The sequence below is a fragment of the Xiphias gladius genome, chromosome 23 (assembly GCF_016859285.1).
Source record: "Xiphias gladius isolate SHS-SW01 ecotype Sanya breed wild chromosome 23, ASM1685928v1, whole genome shotgun sequence".
Lineage (NCBI taxonomy): Eukaryota > Metazoa > Chordata > Actinopteri > Istiophoriformes > Xiphiidae > Xiphias > Xiphias gladius.
The window spans coordinates 5137866-5155909 of record NC_053422.1 but is presented as its reverse complement, the minus strand read 5'-3'; the positions used below and the strand labels follow the sequence as shown (position 1 = coordinate 5155909).

At 41.9% G+C, this 18044-nt stretch overlaps 1 protein-coding gene across 4 annotated transcripts in view; it reads left to right on the top strand.

Moving 5' to 3' along the window:
* The window catches only part of spata5 (spermatogenesis associated 5), a 123595-nt gene that overhangs the window by 91409 nt on the left and 14142 nt on the right, over positions 1–18044 (top strand). For all 4 annotated transcript variants that reach the window (XM_040119966.1, XM_040119967.1, XM_040119965.1 and 1 more), the window contains exon 16: positions 3893–4057. In XM_040119966.1, coding sequence (XP_039975900.1) covers positions 3893–4057 — 165 coding nt within the window. The remainder of the gene's footprint in view (positions 1–3892; positions 4058–18044) is intronic.

The window sequence follows — 18044 nt, the reverse complement described above, 5'->3', positions numbered from 1 at the left end:
GAATGAGACACCTGAATTGCGTGGGTGTCCGTTTGTAAACAGTTTGTAGAAGTAGCTCAGAGCAGGTCAGATTGAAGCTGGCCAAGAATGTGCTCAGGAACACGCTCCAAGGAGAAGATTCCCAGCATTCCTCACTGGTTAGGGAGAGGTACCGGCCTTCACAGATAGGAAGTCGTCTGTCATTAGGGGGTAATCACTTCTTGAGGAGGATCGCAATGCCTGGAATGATTACTGTTGTTATCGGCAGTGAAACTTGGCGCAGAGAGAGCGGATGAGTTTTTTTATTTCACTCCTGTCTCTCTGTTTTCTCTCTGTGTGTTTTGATCAGCTTGAATGATCCAGCGTAGGCACCACTTGTTTTTCAGAACTTACCCACTGTTGCACTGTGCTTGATTTTGCTCTGCAGTGTTGACCACAGTGCACATGCACATTCACCCAGCTTTAGTGATGTATAAATGCTTCAATGTTGACTTAAAGCTAGATGGTATTTCTTACCTAGGGGCATTTCTAATTACTAATGGCTGATGTGTAATGATGCCTATCATGTCATGGGTGCAACAAGGTGGATGTGATCCGTCATGCAGACTTGTGTTAGAACAACAGAGAATTTGTCCAACTGCATTTTGACGATGGCAGTTTGCTGTCTCCCACGCCACTTATCTGTGTTTGTTTGTTAGGTTTTGGTCCTGTAGTCTTTTCAAGTGGGTTGTCTGGGTCCCTTGGTTTTTCTCCTTTCCTCTATTTTCTCCTTTCCTTCCTCCTTCTTCTCTTGCCTTCTGCCAGTTGAGCCAAGACTTCAGGTGGAATGATGCTGTTACGAAAAGAGCCCGTCAACGCTTGCCCGACATGCCAAGCCAAGTATTTGTCTTTCGGGGTCCCCCCTCACCTCCACCACCTCTCCTTCCCCCTCCTCCTACTCTCCTACCCCCACCCCTGGATCCTTGAGAACAGGAAGTGTATCTTGTTAAATGATGGATGGGCCCCTGCTCTTGCTGAGAGGAAAGGAAAAAAAAGCCTTTCTTTCCCTCCAGGGCAGTCAGATGAGTTTAGCAGTCTCAAAGCTGAGGGTCGGCTCTGCTTTTTGGGAGCGCCGTGGAACCCTTGGAGCCTGAGCGCCTGGAAGCCACGGGCACTTCTCCATTATTTGTGCGGAGAGAATTAACGGCTGATAAAGTAGCAGGCGGCGTCTTTGCACTAGAAAAACGGATCTGAAATGAAAAGGACCAAGCCAAAGAAGATTTATCAGAATTGTGCATTTATGTGTGCTTACACGCATGCTTGTGTACATGTGTTTGTTTGTCTGTGTGCATGGGAGTGTCTATATGTGTGTTATTTAGCTGGGGGTCAGCAGGTTTGTGTTGGCATGCAGCCGCCAGATACTTCCAGGGAGAGCAACTCAGGAAGTGTCCCTGGCACGTCCTCTACATAGTGCAGTACGCACTGCCGCAACTGGCTCGACCTGCTGTGACAAACAACCACTGACTGCAATCACCACTGCACCCATCATACCTCCTGCACACACACAAACCTACAATAACCACTAACCTGTGGGAAGAATAACGACAACAAATTCTCACATGTTGTTTTTATAGTTGTTTTGCCAGACGGATCTTATCAAGTTCCCCAAGTCTCAAGCCCTAATGACTTTAATTTAATGCTGCAGCCCTTAAACCTCTGATCCATCCGTCTCCCAGCAAGTCTCCCCAACAGCCACCCTTTCCTTGGTTTGAATCATAATAATGTTATTCCTGTCTATCCATTTTATGCCAATCGTTAGTCAACCACAGCCAGACCCTCTCCTCAAATCAGTCGAAAAATCCAGAGACCTGAAAAACAAGAACATTTCCTTTCATGATCCATTGCTCCTTTATAAGCCATGGCTCCTTTGTGGTTACCTAAGGGCAGCTACTAATGTTTGTCTCCAGTTTCCATTCTCTCATATTCTATACAAATACACAGGAACAAAAAAAAAACTAGCTAAAAGGCAGGAAAACTGTCCATCGCCTCTGTAAATGGGAATCAGTTATCCAAAGGGAAGATAAAGAAAACCATAAAACAAAACTCTTCAAATTGTATCCTGCACACCTTGCAAGCAAATGGACTTAAAATGTAACATGGCAGATGGTTTGATGGTTTCTGCCATAGTACCATTATCATAGGAATACAACTAACATTTTTTTTTATTATGGTTGAGGTTTCAAAGTTCATTCTTGACCTTGGAGACAGCAGTTGACAAAATAATCCCTCCAAGGTCCATTTGGTGGCTAGAACTCTTGATTGTATTACTCGATTCTTGCTCAAGTGTCGTGGAACTGTAGATGTTAAGATTTACATTTTTTCTGCGCACTTTAAGGATTTATTGTCCACACTGGCTTAAACATTGACATCCAAAGTGCATTGTTAACCTTCAAGTATTGATAACTTTTTCCTCATTTTTCAGTTAATGATTTGGTCATATAGTGAAAAGTGTCATCACAATCAATAAGTCACAATTTTCAAGAGCCCAAGTTCTTCCTCAAATTGCTTTCTGAAGAGATTGTTTACAAAGGTGTAAGAAAGAGCAGCAAATGCTATCTACCTATAGATTATTAACACTTACCTTTGAAAAGCTGGCAAATGCACATGTTTGGCATTTCTGTTTGATAAATGACTAATCAAAATACAAATTATCTATGTTACCAATATTCAACCCAAGTACCCAGGACGTTTCAGCGCATCATTCATCTGAACTCCTAGCCTTTACAGATAGTCCTTTTATACTCATCAAGCAAACAGAATGAAATACTGCAAATGTTCTTAATGTATGGGCAGTATATAAAAGACAAAAGGAGGCTGTCAGCCTTGAAGGATACGTGGTGCATGTAGAGTAGCAGTGATGACTATGTAAAGAGGAGTTCAAAGGCTGCTGGTCCGGTCCCTCCAACCTTCACTGATCACTCCTGACATGATCTCCTGCACGGCTTGGGTCTGCGTGTGTCTCCTGCCTTGTCTCCGCTGGCTGGGGTTTTGCCCTGCTGTGGCCTGTCTGGCCCAAAGCCAGGGACTCCACTGTCTTTACAACCAGGCCTCACTGAGTCTTGAAAGAAGAACAACAACGAAACTGTCAGTTCCAGTTGATGTTTGTTTTGTTTTTTTTATTGATGCTTCATTCCATTGCTGACTTTAAAGGCTAATTCACAGCGAGTGAAATGCATTTTGTTATTTTCAAATCCAGCTATACTTCAGCTAGCTGGCTTGTCAATCGGATACGCAACCAAAAGCAAACAATGCTATACCCTATCCCAGCCTGTCACAGCCTGGCTGGGGAAAGCAAATGGAAACAGCGCATATTTGTCTGTCCGTCTGCTTGTCTGTGATATTTGAGAGGCGCCTGCCACTTAATGACGTCTGACAAGTGAGACAGCGGCGGCTTTGGGTGCTCAAGGACTGTTTTGGGGTCATGGAGATGTGATCTGAAGGAAGTGGAGGGTTTATCAGATAATGTAAACATTGTCTGCACACTGACTGCAAGAAGTGCAAAACTAAAATTTCACAGTTTGCATTTTAGGTATGTGGTTCGTGGTCCTGTCTTAAGAGGTATACAGTCAATGCAGGAGTGGAGTAATCTTCCGTTCCTAGATCTCCATTATAACAAGCAAGCAGTGAGGAGGTCAAAGGTCAGAGTCAAGGTGTCCTGACAGTATTTTTGTGACGCCAAAGTGATCATGTGCAAAACATGTGCTGGAAAAGATTTGAAACAATGAATTTTGCATGTGTTACCCACAGCCAGCCAAAGAACATTTCACTGATGATCAGTATTGATGTGTAAGCCTTAACTTGACAGACTTGTGTGTGACAGTTTGTGAAATATGATGGGAAATCAGACGCTGACGGTTTTCTTTCCATCCCACAGGCGCTGATGCGTCCAGGTCGCCTCGACCGAATCGTCTATGTGCCTCTTCCAGATGCTCCGACCCGATGGGAAATATTTTCTCTCCAGTTCCATAACATGCCTGTGGCCCAAGATGTGTCTCTAGATGACCTGGTGACTCGGACGCATAAATATTCTGGAGCAGAGGTGAGTTACGTGTTTTTTGAGTGAAGTGTCAGCATAAGGAGATTTATGATATTAAAGATGACTTTGTGACTTCTTAATGGAACTAGTCAATATCATGAAAAGCATATACAGGAGAACTAAGATCTTCATTCAAAATTCAAGTTGAACTCACTCTAGCTGCCAAAAATCAAAAGCAAATGGCTTACTTTAACTTTTCAGAATTTTGTCTTGTCAGTAAATGTCCACTGCAAGGATTCAAAGTGGCAATCCTGCAATCACAAACCTACATCTTTATCTTCTGACTATAGCTGCCCGCCAAGAAAAGAAACTTGACTGTAGCCTGCACTGCAGGGGGATGTTACTGTGCTTTTCCATGATGTCGGTGTCGTGTCTGTACTGTGTCACAGAGCGCCCTCGTGATCTCACCGTGGACTGGCAGTAATTGTACAAACACTTCTTTGTGTGACAGATTTGTCTCTGCATTCGTCTGCCGCGTGATTCACGTTGAGTTGACCAGAAAAAACTGCTACCATCTTCCAGCCGTCTTTAAGAAATAGTGTGCAGTTTTGAAAAGAACACTCTCCACCTTTTGGCCAAATCAAGTAATTTACCCACTTTAAGTTTGGTAAGGTTCAGTCTGTGTCCAGTATTTAGTGTATTACGGTGCGGACTGTAAGGGTTTTGAGAGTTTTCTGTACTGGGTCTGGTTCTCTCTATCTCTGTCTTGTTCCTTGTCAGAGAAATCGTGTTTGACCTTCGGCTTGACTCATAGTTCATACACCATTTGACAGAAAGAAAAAACATTCTCATAAGATGTACAGTATATCTTTTCCCCTGAATGTAAAACCCACTATATATTTAGATTTAAAGGGTTACGGACATGATAGAAATGTCGTGCTGGTCTTCTGACAGGCTCAGAAAACAGCTGTTTTTAAACAATTGAGACGCAAACGTGCCTTGGCAGGCTATGAAAACACAGATGTCATTGTTGTCCCAGTCATGCTTTTTGTGTGACATGTTTGTGAGGACCGCCGTGTACAAATGAATCTGTGATGTGTTGTTTCTTTCATTAGTTTCCCTGAGACAGTGCAGGACCCAGGATTGTTTTGATCTACATGCCGAAACCTCCTCAAAGGATCTGAAAACCTACTTTTAAAATTTGTCTCTTACTTTAGGCAATGAAACCACTATTATCTGCCAAAGCTGGAACAACACTGTATCTTTTCACATCAGAAATTTCTTATATTTTTTTCCATGGTCCTCCTTAAGGGTCCAAAATTTTGAGTTTGTGGGTTAGAGTTAAGGCGATCCGAAACAGTCACGCGCAAGACCTGCCTGAACCAGACGTAAATAAGGTTTTAAAGAAAGAGACCCGATCTGAAAGGGGCTGCGAGATTGTCGGAGCCAGTCAGCTGAGACTCAGGGAAAATACGACCAACTCCGGCAGCAGCATAATGCTCCAGCAACTAACAAGGAGCCGTAATTAAAATGAGCAGCAATTACCAGCCTATGTCAAAAAACACTTTTTTTTTTTCTTCTGTGATGATCTTGACGTATCTTGTCATCAGACCTGATGTGGAGTCCACTCCAATCAACTCTGGTATTTCACATATTGACACACAGACCTGAGACCCAAAGCAACAGAATGGCGCCCTACCCCACCCAATTAGACTGAACAGAATTTGAACCCAGCTTGGGTCAGGAGTTGGGTCTCGGTTGCAAGGGACCAAGCGGGCAGAAAAGGTGATGTCAGGTAATTCGATACACACGAACACAGAATCAGAATCTGGAGGCATTTGTTTGCTTCAGTCCTGAAACGATTGGTCGATTAATAGATAAGTTAATCAACTCAAAATCAGCCAACAAATGTTTTGATAAGCGATTAACGGTTTTTTTCTATCATCATAAATTAAATAGCTTTGATAATATGACTGTTGTTCAGTCAAGACAAAGAATTTGAAGGTGTAACCTTGGAATCTGGGAAGCTGCGGTGGGCATTTTTTTTTTTTTTCACATTCTGTAGACTCAGCAATTGCTCTGTTAATCGGGAATGTAACCAGTTAAAAGATAAGGAAAATATTTGTTAGTTCCAGCCCTAGACTGTTTATGTTGCCAGGGAGGCGCTACTGTCAGTCCAGACTGATCAGACCACACACACATAGTCCTGAAGCAGATTAGTTGAATTTAACATAGTTAAACTTTTAAGTACGTTTTTGTTTTTATTTTATTTTAGTATTGATTATTCCACATTTAATCACAAACATTTAATCTTATAGAGAGATACCAAGTTTCCAGGTGCTTTACCGTCTCTAAACACTCATGCAGACGTACGCACCGACCTTTCTTTCAGCAAGTTCTGGAAACTGTTTATCAGTTCTTAAATCAAGTCTGATCAGGACGCCGAAGTGTTGAGGTGTTTCCATCTTTTCTTTTGACATTATTATCTTCTCGGGGGTAGTTTGAGGTTATCTACAGGGCCAGCTCACATCCTGAAAGTGCACGCTCTCTCCTTGTTTCCTGAATAGGCGGCCCCCACCCAAAAAGCAGCCGAAAGCAGGCGTACACCTGGAGTAGGAATGCAGAAAGAAACCAATCCCCCACTATCAGGTGTTGTGTTTGACATCGGGGTTTGTGGTGTAGTGTCTCATCTGTGGAATGGAGGTTTGCAGTCACTTGCCATTGACTTCTTGAAACCCCACAAAAATTCAAAGACATGCCACGGTCATGCTGATAAGAGTTCATAGGTGAGAAAAAAAAAAAAAGGCAGGTCTCACCTGTGGACGTATTATATTTTACATACCCACACTATAGATCAATTTAGATCAGATGAAACTTTAAACTCCCCTGATCACTGAGGGGAAGTTTGAGAGAAAACAGGATACAGATAACAGAGCAACAGAGTATTGAAGATAATGCTGTGTTTACGAGAAAAGAGCACCGAGGGACAAATGCAACAAATCAACAAGCGAATAAACCTGAATGTCCAAACAGACGTCATGTGACTGTTGATTGGTCACATCCTGACTGGCTGTTCTTTTGCTCGCTCTTCAGACGGGAGGGTTTTAACGTCAAGGCAGTTGCGTTTGCGCATCATTGTAGCGACCAGTATGTTTAGTTATAGCAGAGATATAAAGGTTTAAAGTTGAGAGGCTCATCTTTTTTTTTTCTTTAATTTTTATTGAAAAATACCCATATTTTTTAAAAAGGAGCCAATCACTCTCTCACCTGGTTGCTGTCCCTGCACAAAACCAAAAGTGTTGGTTTCCTGTGGCAGGAAGACACCAATCACCACGGTTTACAGTAAATGAGATCCTCCTGTTGAACACTGAGAAAATCTTTCCTGTAATAGGGACTGAAAAGGAATCAGAAATCAGCTGCTAGTCCTCGGCGCCTCCAGAGTCTTGCAGTGCGGATCTTCTTTTTTTCTTTTTCTACTTGGTGAAAATCAACTTTTAAATGTGATTTTCACCCATTTGTTAAATAAACAACGATTCATTTGCAGATGGTATTTTTAAAAATGTGTGCATTAAACAATGGGCGCACCTTTGTATATGCACATGTACTGTATATATATATATATAAATCTTCTGTATTAATCTTAAACAGCAAACGAAACTATATAAAACAGCAAAACAATATAATCCAAAAACATTAAAAATGTATTCAAAATCATAAAATAGACAGAGCTGTTGAGATACAATGTACAATATGACAACAATTGATATGAAGATGAGAATGTCACTTATAGGAAGTTGTAATTGTCATATGTGTTTCCTTTTATTTTCCCTCTGACTTAACACTTAAATACATTTCTGATCCACCGGTGATGCGACTTGACCAAACGTCCTGAGTACATGTTTAACAAAAAAAACCTACTGGTAGATTTGATGCTGTTAATAAAAAAATGTGACACCAGACAATGATCTCAAACCCTGTCATATTGATAAAATACCCGGTATCATAGCAGTATTATACGGACATATATTTCTGTATTAGGAACTGTTTTTTCAGTTGGCATCGTGTCAGGCTACAGTACCACACGTCCCCTGGCAGAGTTAAGAACTTACATAACTGGCAAGAATGAGTGGTATTCCGTTGGTGTGGACATTGAGAGTAGCTGGACCTCACCATCTCTGTGTGACAGAGCACTGAGCCATTATGTTTGACTTGGCACGCTAACTGGTAATGCAGTAGGCAGCTGGGTGAGCCGCAGCCGACGAGCATCGGTCAGCCGTGCGTCAGGCCCACGCTGCCAGGGAGCAAGCTGGATGAAAGGGGGGGGGGGGGTTCTCGTAAATCAACAGCGTGATGCTTAGTGAAGCTGGAGGCCACTAGGCAGTGTGCAGTTTCGGTTTTCATATCATATACAGCAAACTGTGGGCTGACTGGCTCCTTCTCGCTTCTTACTGTTCTCACTTCCTTAGATTGCATTTACCCATCTCCCGCTATCTGTCGACTGCTCGTACGGAGGCTTTGTGTTTGCGTGACAAATTTTCTGTCAGCTCCAGCTGATGTCACCTTGAAGCCAAAGCAAATTTGGCTGGGGTCTTCTCTGCTGCGGCCTCACCTCCTTACGAAAAACTGGCTTATTTCGAATTCAGCGTGTTAAATTTAAATCCATACTTGATATTTTTTACATTCAGTTTTGCTTTGCTGTGTTCTTCTAGTATCCGTTGCAACCGCGACCTGTTTCCCTGTATAAGGTTTTAATCAATGTGACTCTGTGATAGAAACGATTGACTGGTGACATGTGAAGGGAGCGAAGCTGGAAATATACTACTTGGGGGCCTGCAGCTGGTTACTTGGCAGTGCGGGTGACGGTGGACTGGGTACTGCGTGATGAACGAGGCAGGATGAAAACCCTCGAAATGTTTTCCGCTTGTTTGTTTGTTTGTTTCTCTGGTGGTAATTATTTACCATTAATGGCCTTTAGGCCACTACGTTGGTGATTCCTCTTGAAATTCCTCTTGAAATTTTAAAACACTTGTCGTTTGTTGATGGGAACCACTGTTTGCGAATAGTTGCTGGCGTGAGCCAGGCACCTCTGGCCCTTCGAAATGTAGCACTAGACACAAGCGGACCTGTGTATCATCGGAGAACGTTTTTAAATCTTACTTGAAAATATTTTTGACATTTTTAATATGAGTCTGATCACGTGTAAAACTTTTCTACCATTAAACAGAACTCATCTTGCACAATGCAATAGAATGTGTGTAATGTGTAATAGAACATGATTGCCATGATTGAATACCTATACAATGTAATGCAATCCAGTATAGTAGCCCTGCAGCAAATACCTTCTTTCTGACGCTTACGTAATTAATGTTTTAGACTTTCAGATAAACGTTACTCTCTGTGGTAATTTTTGAGGAATTGTATGTTTGTTCATGATATTAACATATTTTAGGTAGAATTTAATATTTCAGGTCATGGTCAAGTAAATAAATTCAGAAGTCAGATTTTTTTTTTTTCCCCTAATCATGGAGGATCAGTTTGGTGAGTGCCGACATTCTGTAGTTATACACATTCACACCTGGAAATTGCCCAGTACAGTCGCAGTCTTACCTGTTGGTCACCAAAATGAAAACAGTCGAAGCAACAGCTCAGGCTGAAGCTCGGCCTCGTCCCCGTCCAGATTTATTCTGTTGTTACAGGGAACAAACCTGTCACCTGGTCACTCGGCCAGATTGCTTCTTTAACCTTTACACTACCGTTTGCCACGAATTTTGGAGTAAATTTATTGCCATTTCTTTTTATAATTTGGTTACAGCGGGGTCGATTAAATGAGTGTTTACAGATAGAGCATAATGTACACGACTGTGGAGGCGATGCACAAATGGACGCATTGAGCACATTTCAGTCCTCGGTCTTGGCAGTCCAAATACTTGAAGCTCTGACTTTAATTACATTCCTGGGATTTCAGGCTTGTTTGGGAAGAGAGGGAGGCAAGGTTGGGGAGGAGGAGGAGGAGGAGGAGGAGGAGTCGGAGGTGGGGGGGTTATGCAGGAAGACGCAGTTGTTGTCGGCTCGGAGCTAGAAGCTTGTTAAAATCACCTGTCTTCCTACCTGCCTGGAGTGACATCTGGTTTCCCAACCCTCACCTTCCCCCCTAAACCCTTCACTGACACCACACACACACACACCTTTAACTCACACTCAGCCCAGAAAAATTGCTGCCGGCTCTCCAGCCTCACCTCTGCCATCACTCCTCCAAACAGAAGCAGAATTTGATACTGTAATCGGAGCGTTGTCACGAAGAAGAAGAAGGGCTTAACTTGCACCTGAAGGAAGGTGTGATGCTACTCCATTTCTTTCTTCTTTTCTATTTATGATCAAGCCCTGACAGGAAAAGACCCGGAGGATTTATTGCACCCTGTGTTACAAGAATCGCGTCAGTTCCAGGCCGTGTTTGTAGCCTTGCTGAAAAGCTGAAGCCCTCTCAGGTTTCAATACAACACTATCAAGAGATATCGTTCCAACCAAGGGGTTCTTGCTATCATTAACATAAGTTTCTGTAATCATATTAAAAAATACAGACAAAATAACCACATGGATACTAATTTAGTCAACAAAAGTTGTATTTAAACACAATATTTCCAGTGAGTATATGTACATGTAGAAATGTACTTGTGTTTCATCCCTGATTCTTAAAAGTGCTAAATGTAGGTTTTTGCTGTTGCTACGTAGCCACCGTTAGCATTAACAGCTGTTTACTTACCATTCTAGAAGTAACGTTGCGAGTTCGGCATCAAACTTAATTTCTTTACGCGCTACCTCTTCGTCCTCTCACGTTGGACTGACGGCAGACCGGACGCTGCAGCGACTCGCTATCGCAAAGTGGTACTACGAGACGGGACGGGACGGGCCGGGGCTAGCTGGTTAGCATGCCACCTTATTAAGAAGAAAAGAAGTGATAGAAATAAAGGTAAAACAAGGGTTATCATTGGTGCTGCTCGACGTCGCTGGAGACAGCTCTTGGCGAGTAAAGGCATGAAGCTTTACATCAGTCAAAACTGATTGATTAATCCCCTCCCAGCACAGAAAACGACAAAAATGGACATATAAAGGAAAATGACGTAATGCAAAATAGTGATTCGTTGTGTGATTACCAAGCTAACAGAAAAATAGCTCCTCGAGAGATGTTTGGATTCCCCAAAGGTTATCTCAAGGAACTTAAAAATGCCTCACCCCTGAGTAATCATCTGATATTCAAATTAACCATAAATATTTCTTTTTCTACTCCCGTGTTCTGCGCTGATATTTGAACATACACACAGTTGGTAAAAAAAGAAAAATTCAGTTTGCTGTTAGGTCTTCTTTCCCTGGAAAAAAAGCTCAGACGCACAGTACTAATATGTTTCCGCTATAAAGTTTGTTTGGAATAAACATTAAAAAAAGTAATGATAGTCACTGAGTACACAACTTACTGAAACTCAAACTTCATTAACAGTGGATGTAAAAGAACTCCCTGTGGTGTTTGATTGACAGGTGACCTCCAGGAAGTGTGGAGGGAAAAAAAACACCAGAGCAAAGAGCACTTAGCAGATCTTGACAAGTTGTTGACAAAAATCAGGATTTCTCGGCACGAACGCAGAATGGACAGAACTGGAAGTTGCCGTTCAGGTAGAGGTGACGACAGCTGACAGGCAGTGCCAACCCTGCTGTGTGCCCTCCCTCCACATTTCACAGTGTCGTAACATCCATCTCCGAAGAAGGGGGGGCATTTTTAATAAAACCCCAAGCTGCCGCTGTTCAGCTGTATCTGAATATCTTTTGGTTCAGTCACAGATGCCGTTGACTGACCGCGACCTCCATAGTGGTGGGTCCTCTCCCTCCAACAGGGGGAGAGCTTTTTGGTCTGAGCCCAGGTGTCTGAGACGCTTTGCTGACAGCTATTCAAACTCACTGGTGCAATTGTTTTCTTAACTCTGTTTTTTTTTTTTTTTTCAAACTGGCAGAAGCAAGTCTGTTCCAATGCAGGACGTACAAGTCAGGCAGATCAACAGTCTGTCTTGACGTCAATGTGCCGCCTGCGATCGTTAATATTCCCTTTCCTAGATTACTAAGCAACTCTGCGGCTCCTTGTCAACAAAGTCAGCTTGTTGAGCTGTAACTTGATGAAGCAGTGGTGCATTTTTGCACCAGTTAAAGACATAAAAATAGTTTTGTAATGATGATTAGTTTTTTTGTTTTGTTTTTTTTTTGTTAAACCCCACATTTTTAAAATAGCAGTCTGAGCTGACATGATGGATTTGCAGAAGCTTGTTTTCAGCAAATAAAAGACGTAAAAAGAGTTTGATCACAAATAAGGCCTTGTATAACGACACACAGACACCAGCGTGACGCGCACACACGCTGCGCAAAACCACCCTCACAGGAAGACAAATGGTTTCCTCTTAACACCTGTTGTGGTTGTGGCTGTTCCTCCTCTGGCTCTGTGCGTCGTCTGTCTGATTTATGACCCCGTATTTGTTGTTGCAAAGATTTTTATCACCAAGGACACAGGCGCAAAAAAAAAAATGCATCAACAAAATGTGTTGCTGTTTGAATAATAGTGACATTACACAACGTACGTGGCTGATGTACGCCATCAATCCAGGACTCCAGGAGAGAAAAAGATCTGTAATCATCATCGAAGAAACATGTCACTTTGTTGGAATGCGTGTCTGACAAGGCCTGAAGTTGGCAGGGGTTTTCCAAAATATGGTTTAACCTCTTGTCTTGTCTTGTGCGTGTGAGTGTGTTTTTTATTTTCTAATGCGGCTGACCATAGAAGCGGTCACGCTGCCGCTCAGAAAAAACATAGTTGGGATGGAAAACACGGTCAACAGCTCAACAAAGGCTGCCAGGGATAAGCCTTTCACACCTCTGTAACTCTGTGTGACTGCGAAACACCTCGCCCTGCTTCCTCTCCAGCAAGCCTTTCGCGTCTTGTCATTGTGGATATGTTGTTCTTAGTCAACACGGCAGGTTAAACAAAGGTTAAAGACGAAAACATTTCCCTCACCACTTCTGCCAGCGAGCTGTGGTGACTTGCAAAAGTCCAGCGATCGCCGAGAGGAAAATGGCTCCAATCTGCCCTAATTGTACTTTTTATATATATATGAAGCCTTCGCTGTGGTTTATGTGCAAGCACATGGCGAGCACAAATTGAGTTTTTCCTCGGAAATACGAGTCCTCGAGCGTACTAGTTGTGCTGTTTCCCCTTGGCCATACAAGAAGACAGAGGGTGGGTAGCAAACGCCAGAAAAGAAAGAAAATTGAGCAAGAAAGGAAGGGTTGAAAGGTTGGAAGGGACAGAGGAAGAGAGGGAAGGGGGGGTGAAGAGAAAGACGCCATATTTAAAGATAGAGAAAAAAGAGAGGGACCAGTAGAACAACCTGAAAGTAGCTTATAAAACTAGAGGAGGACAGTGGAGCCAAGAAGGAAAGGCGCAGCGACAAGGACCCACCATTAAGTCAGTGTCAATTACATACAGTATTTTTTTAATCTACACTGAATGAAAATGGCAGCAGTTTAGCTCTCGAATGTTAAAAACTTTTTTACACTTGATGAAGACTGTTTTGACACCGAGGGTTAAAGAGTAAATGACGATGCGGCATTAAAAGTTAGACCATGTTACTTTTGAAAGAGCTAAAAATGGCATTTTTCTGTTATAAAAAAAAATAAATAAATTCATGTAAGAAAAAAAATACATATTTTCTTATTGGATATACTTTGGGGTTTTGTCGCTACAGCCTTGCTTGGTCTGGTATGACCAATGGTTTATGGTGGCTAATGTGAGAAACATTTACATAGATGCTGCCTAACTGACATTTATGATTAATTTTGCTGACTTTAATTTTGCTGACTGTCTCTTCTGTACTGGTGCACCTGTTACACTACATGTTTGCGTGTCACAGGAGCACTTTATGACATTATAACATTACGTAATGAGGGCAAATGATTGGACCCGTATCTTGTAACCGCCGCTTGTGGCCGCAGTTCAGCAACGGTAACGTCACAGGCTCACTTTAAGTAAGTCCATTAGTTAATCCATCAGTTAAAGGGTCAGCTTGCCCCAAATTAAAAAAACATTGTGTCCCTCTTAGCCTGAGCTGCATGTAATCATGTAGATAATTTTGGTTTTATGTTTTGAAATACCCACGTTTGAGATTTCTGCCACCACCCCCAAAACAATGATGAAGAAAGACGAACAGAACAGACCTGATTTTTTTGAGAATAGATTTTTCGTTTGTGGTGCTTAAAAAAAAAGTTACATTTGAAAAACAGCAATATTCCTGTCCCGAAGAACAATGTCCCAGTTAAAAAATGAATAAATAAATAAAGTAAAAACTGTCATAAGAGACGTCTTTATTCCATTTTTTTTAAAAATCTAACTTTTTAAGGAAAGTTGTCTTTTTTTTCTAGTGTCTCCGGGTTTGGAAATAGAGCAGAATCAGTTTAACTTGAACTGTAACATTCGAAAATCAGAAATGTTCATCTGCGTTGTATGTTTATGTTGTTTGTACTTGCTGTACTAACACATGTGGGCATTCACTGCGTGTATGCGGGTACTGTGCATGTTATGAAAGATGGAGGAAACAGGAAAAAGAAAATTTCAGTGGAGCACATCACACAGGTGGAGTTTTAGCTACCTTGACATTACCAAACACACACACATCATTTATGCAAAGACAGACAGACACACACACACACACACACACACACACACACACACACACACACACACACACACACACACATACATACTGAGTCTCCAGGTCACTTCAGCGTGGGTGTGTTTGGTAAATATGCCATCCCTGCCTTCCCAAGTCCAGGGAGAATGTGCAGCTTTCATTCGTCTGATTAAGGGGCGAGGACAAATATGCCCTTAAAGGCGAGGCCCAACTATCCCCCCCCCACACACACTCTCACACACACACACACACACACACACACACACACACACACACACACACACACACACACACAGACAACCTTAACACTGTGTAGCCCCAACACAGGTGCTATCCCACACAGGTCTTTCCAAAACATAAGGTGGATAAGGGCCTGAGATGATAACACTTAATCGCCTGACATGGAAGTTATTACGTAGCTTTTGTAGGAGGTTTCCATACTGAAAATCAACCATCATCACTTTACTTACATTAGCAGCGAGTCATGCAACATCAGAGCAACCCCCCCCCCCTCCTTTCATGACAAACATTTCCTGCGTGGCTAGAAAACATGCCTCATTGAGCCTTTACTGTCACAACATCTGACTATGCACAGCCACCTGCGTGCTTTACAGGTCACAGATTAGGTTTGTAGTTACTATAAAAGGATTTCCTAAAGGCAGATATATATATAGACAGCATATGTGGTTAGATGTTATTTTCCTTCAACCTCAGCGGATGAGGCCAAATAACCACCCTTTGTGCACGATTCTGATAAAACTGTAAATTGTATTCATGAACTTTGAAAGTAATCTTGGCTAACCCAGAAAAGAGATTTTAAAAAAACCCGGCTCTGCCCATTAAGGTCAAATCAAAAAAAAGGACGTCTCTGGCAAACTGAATAATGAAAAATGATTATGAAATTATAATGTTTGGGTGTTTAGTCCTATAATTCACCTTCCTGTATATTCAGTGCTACTATGAATCCACTTTTTTATTTGAGGAAATAAAGGCGTATGTAAAATGGAACATATACGGGCGAGAGGGAACAGTTCAGCTGAATGGGAGCTTGACACTAATTTGTGTTTGTGAGTGTAGAGTCGACGCTAACTGCCATGTTGCAGCTAGTTAGTTTCGCACTAAACTCGCCACACTGCTCAGATGCACCATCAGATACACTATAACATAACTAAGCTGACCATGATTGAAATGATATCGAGGAGAGAGGGATGTTTCATTTAGCACAGCATTCATGAAAATGAAACGGACTTTGTCAGAAAGTGAGGCTGACAATAGACAGTTTTTTTGTTTGTTTTTTTTTAAAAGTATGCTGTCGTGTGAACATATACAGCCATTAGCTCATTATTAATTCAGCATTATTACATTAACATCAGTCACTTCTGTTGTACTTTAATGCTTCCGTGGATGTATTACACATAAATAATGCTCATAAATAATAACAACATCAACAAAGCGGTCTGGAAAAACCTGCATCTAGTCCTATAAGATTCTGCCAAAGTCAGCACATCAACAGTTACTAGGTTCTGTCTCAAGCAACCAGGCGGCGCCGGCGTCGGAAAGCATCTCAAGTGAACGCAGCATAAAATCATAAAGCATAAAAAAGTACCAAACATTTGTTGGTTGGAGCTTCTCAAATGTGAGGATTTCATGCCTTTCTCTGTCATATGTGATAGAAAACTGAATATCTTTGGGTTTTGGGACTGTTGAAGGGACAAAACAACACATCTGAAAAATATTTCACTGTTTTCTGACATTTCATAGATTATAGATAACAATTAATCAAGAGACTAATCGGGAGATTAATCGATAACGAAAATATTCATTTTTTGCAGCCCTTTTGTCTCAGGCGACGTACTCCCGGTGTAAACCTTAAAGAAAAATGTACTTCTCTGACATGAATCCATCTTTCTAACCTCTGCAACATGACAAGATTAAATGACTTACACCTGCTAGGGGGAGGTGAACATTTTCATTTATATCTTAAATCTACATTGTAACTAACTTGTATGGTGCAACAAGTTGCAGCGCAACTCCCCCACTCTGTTCACGCTAAGCTAAACTTGAAGACACGTGGTGCAGCAGGCTGCTGAAAGCTGTTTACTGGGACACTTCGTGTGAGGTTTATTTAATCTAAACCAAGAGGGGGAATATATGTAAACATCAACGTGAACTTAAATTCGTAGCATATTAAAGTTACAGATCACTTCTTCAGCCCTACAGGTTTCTACTCTGTTGGCTCAGCTGTAACATATGGCGAGGAACGCAGTCACACTTTCATCATCGGGGCTCTCTACCGAATCTAAATTCCTCTGCTCAGAGCACAAGCATGTGCCCGTTCACCCATGGCTCTCTCACACACAGACACACACACACACACACACGCACACACACACACAGACAGACACAGACACACACGCACCACTCTATTTATGATCATGTGCCGTGTTTCCGTTCTCTCCCTTCCTCCCCACGTGACTCTCCTCCCTCCATGCTTAACCTCACATCCCTCTCTCCCTCTCTCTCTCCCTCTCTCGCGCCTTGTAATCTTAAATGGGTTTCACATGGAGCTGTGGTCAGGCCTTGTTTCTCTTGGCGGAGGCATGTCACTGCAGACACTTCCTCTTTGCCTTTCTGGAGGATGAAAGATTTTATTTCTGGTCGAGTTTGGGCTCTGCACCCCGACGTCATTTGATTTATATTTTATTTAATTTCCTCTCTCAAAATTGGATGCAGCGTGGCTGTTTTTTTTTTTGTTTTTTTTGTTTTTTTTTTGTTTTTTTTTTTCTTTGCCAGCGAAGGGGTTAGGGTGGTGGTGGTGAGAATGTGGTGTGGTCGGAGGCCATTTGCATAAGAGCACCCCTCGCAGTGCCAATATCCCTGGCATTAGACCCCGGCTGTCCAACAACTTATGTGTGTGGGATTGCGCACTATGCATTTGTATATCGGTTAAACTTCTGGAATCCATAGTGTTGTTTTTGTAATTTTGCTTTATTTTGGGTTTGGCCGTCGCTTGCAACCTGAAAACTTATTATGTGTTTGTGATGGCATCAAGTTCAACAGTTTCCAATTTATTATTTTCGTTTTTTTCCTTTTTGTGCACAGTGGAACTGAATTGAATACTCAATTAATCGGTTTGCTGATTGACATGCAATTATTCTGCAATTACTTTGATAACCAGTTAATATTGTTTATTGTTTAATATAGTGAAGATTTGCAGTTTTTCCCTTTCCTACATCATAGTAAACTGAATTTCTTTGGGTTTTGGACTGTTGGTCAGACAAAAAAAAAAAAAAAAAATTTGAAGATGTTACTTTAGCCTTGAAAACATC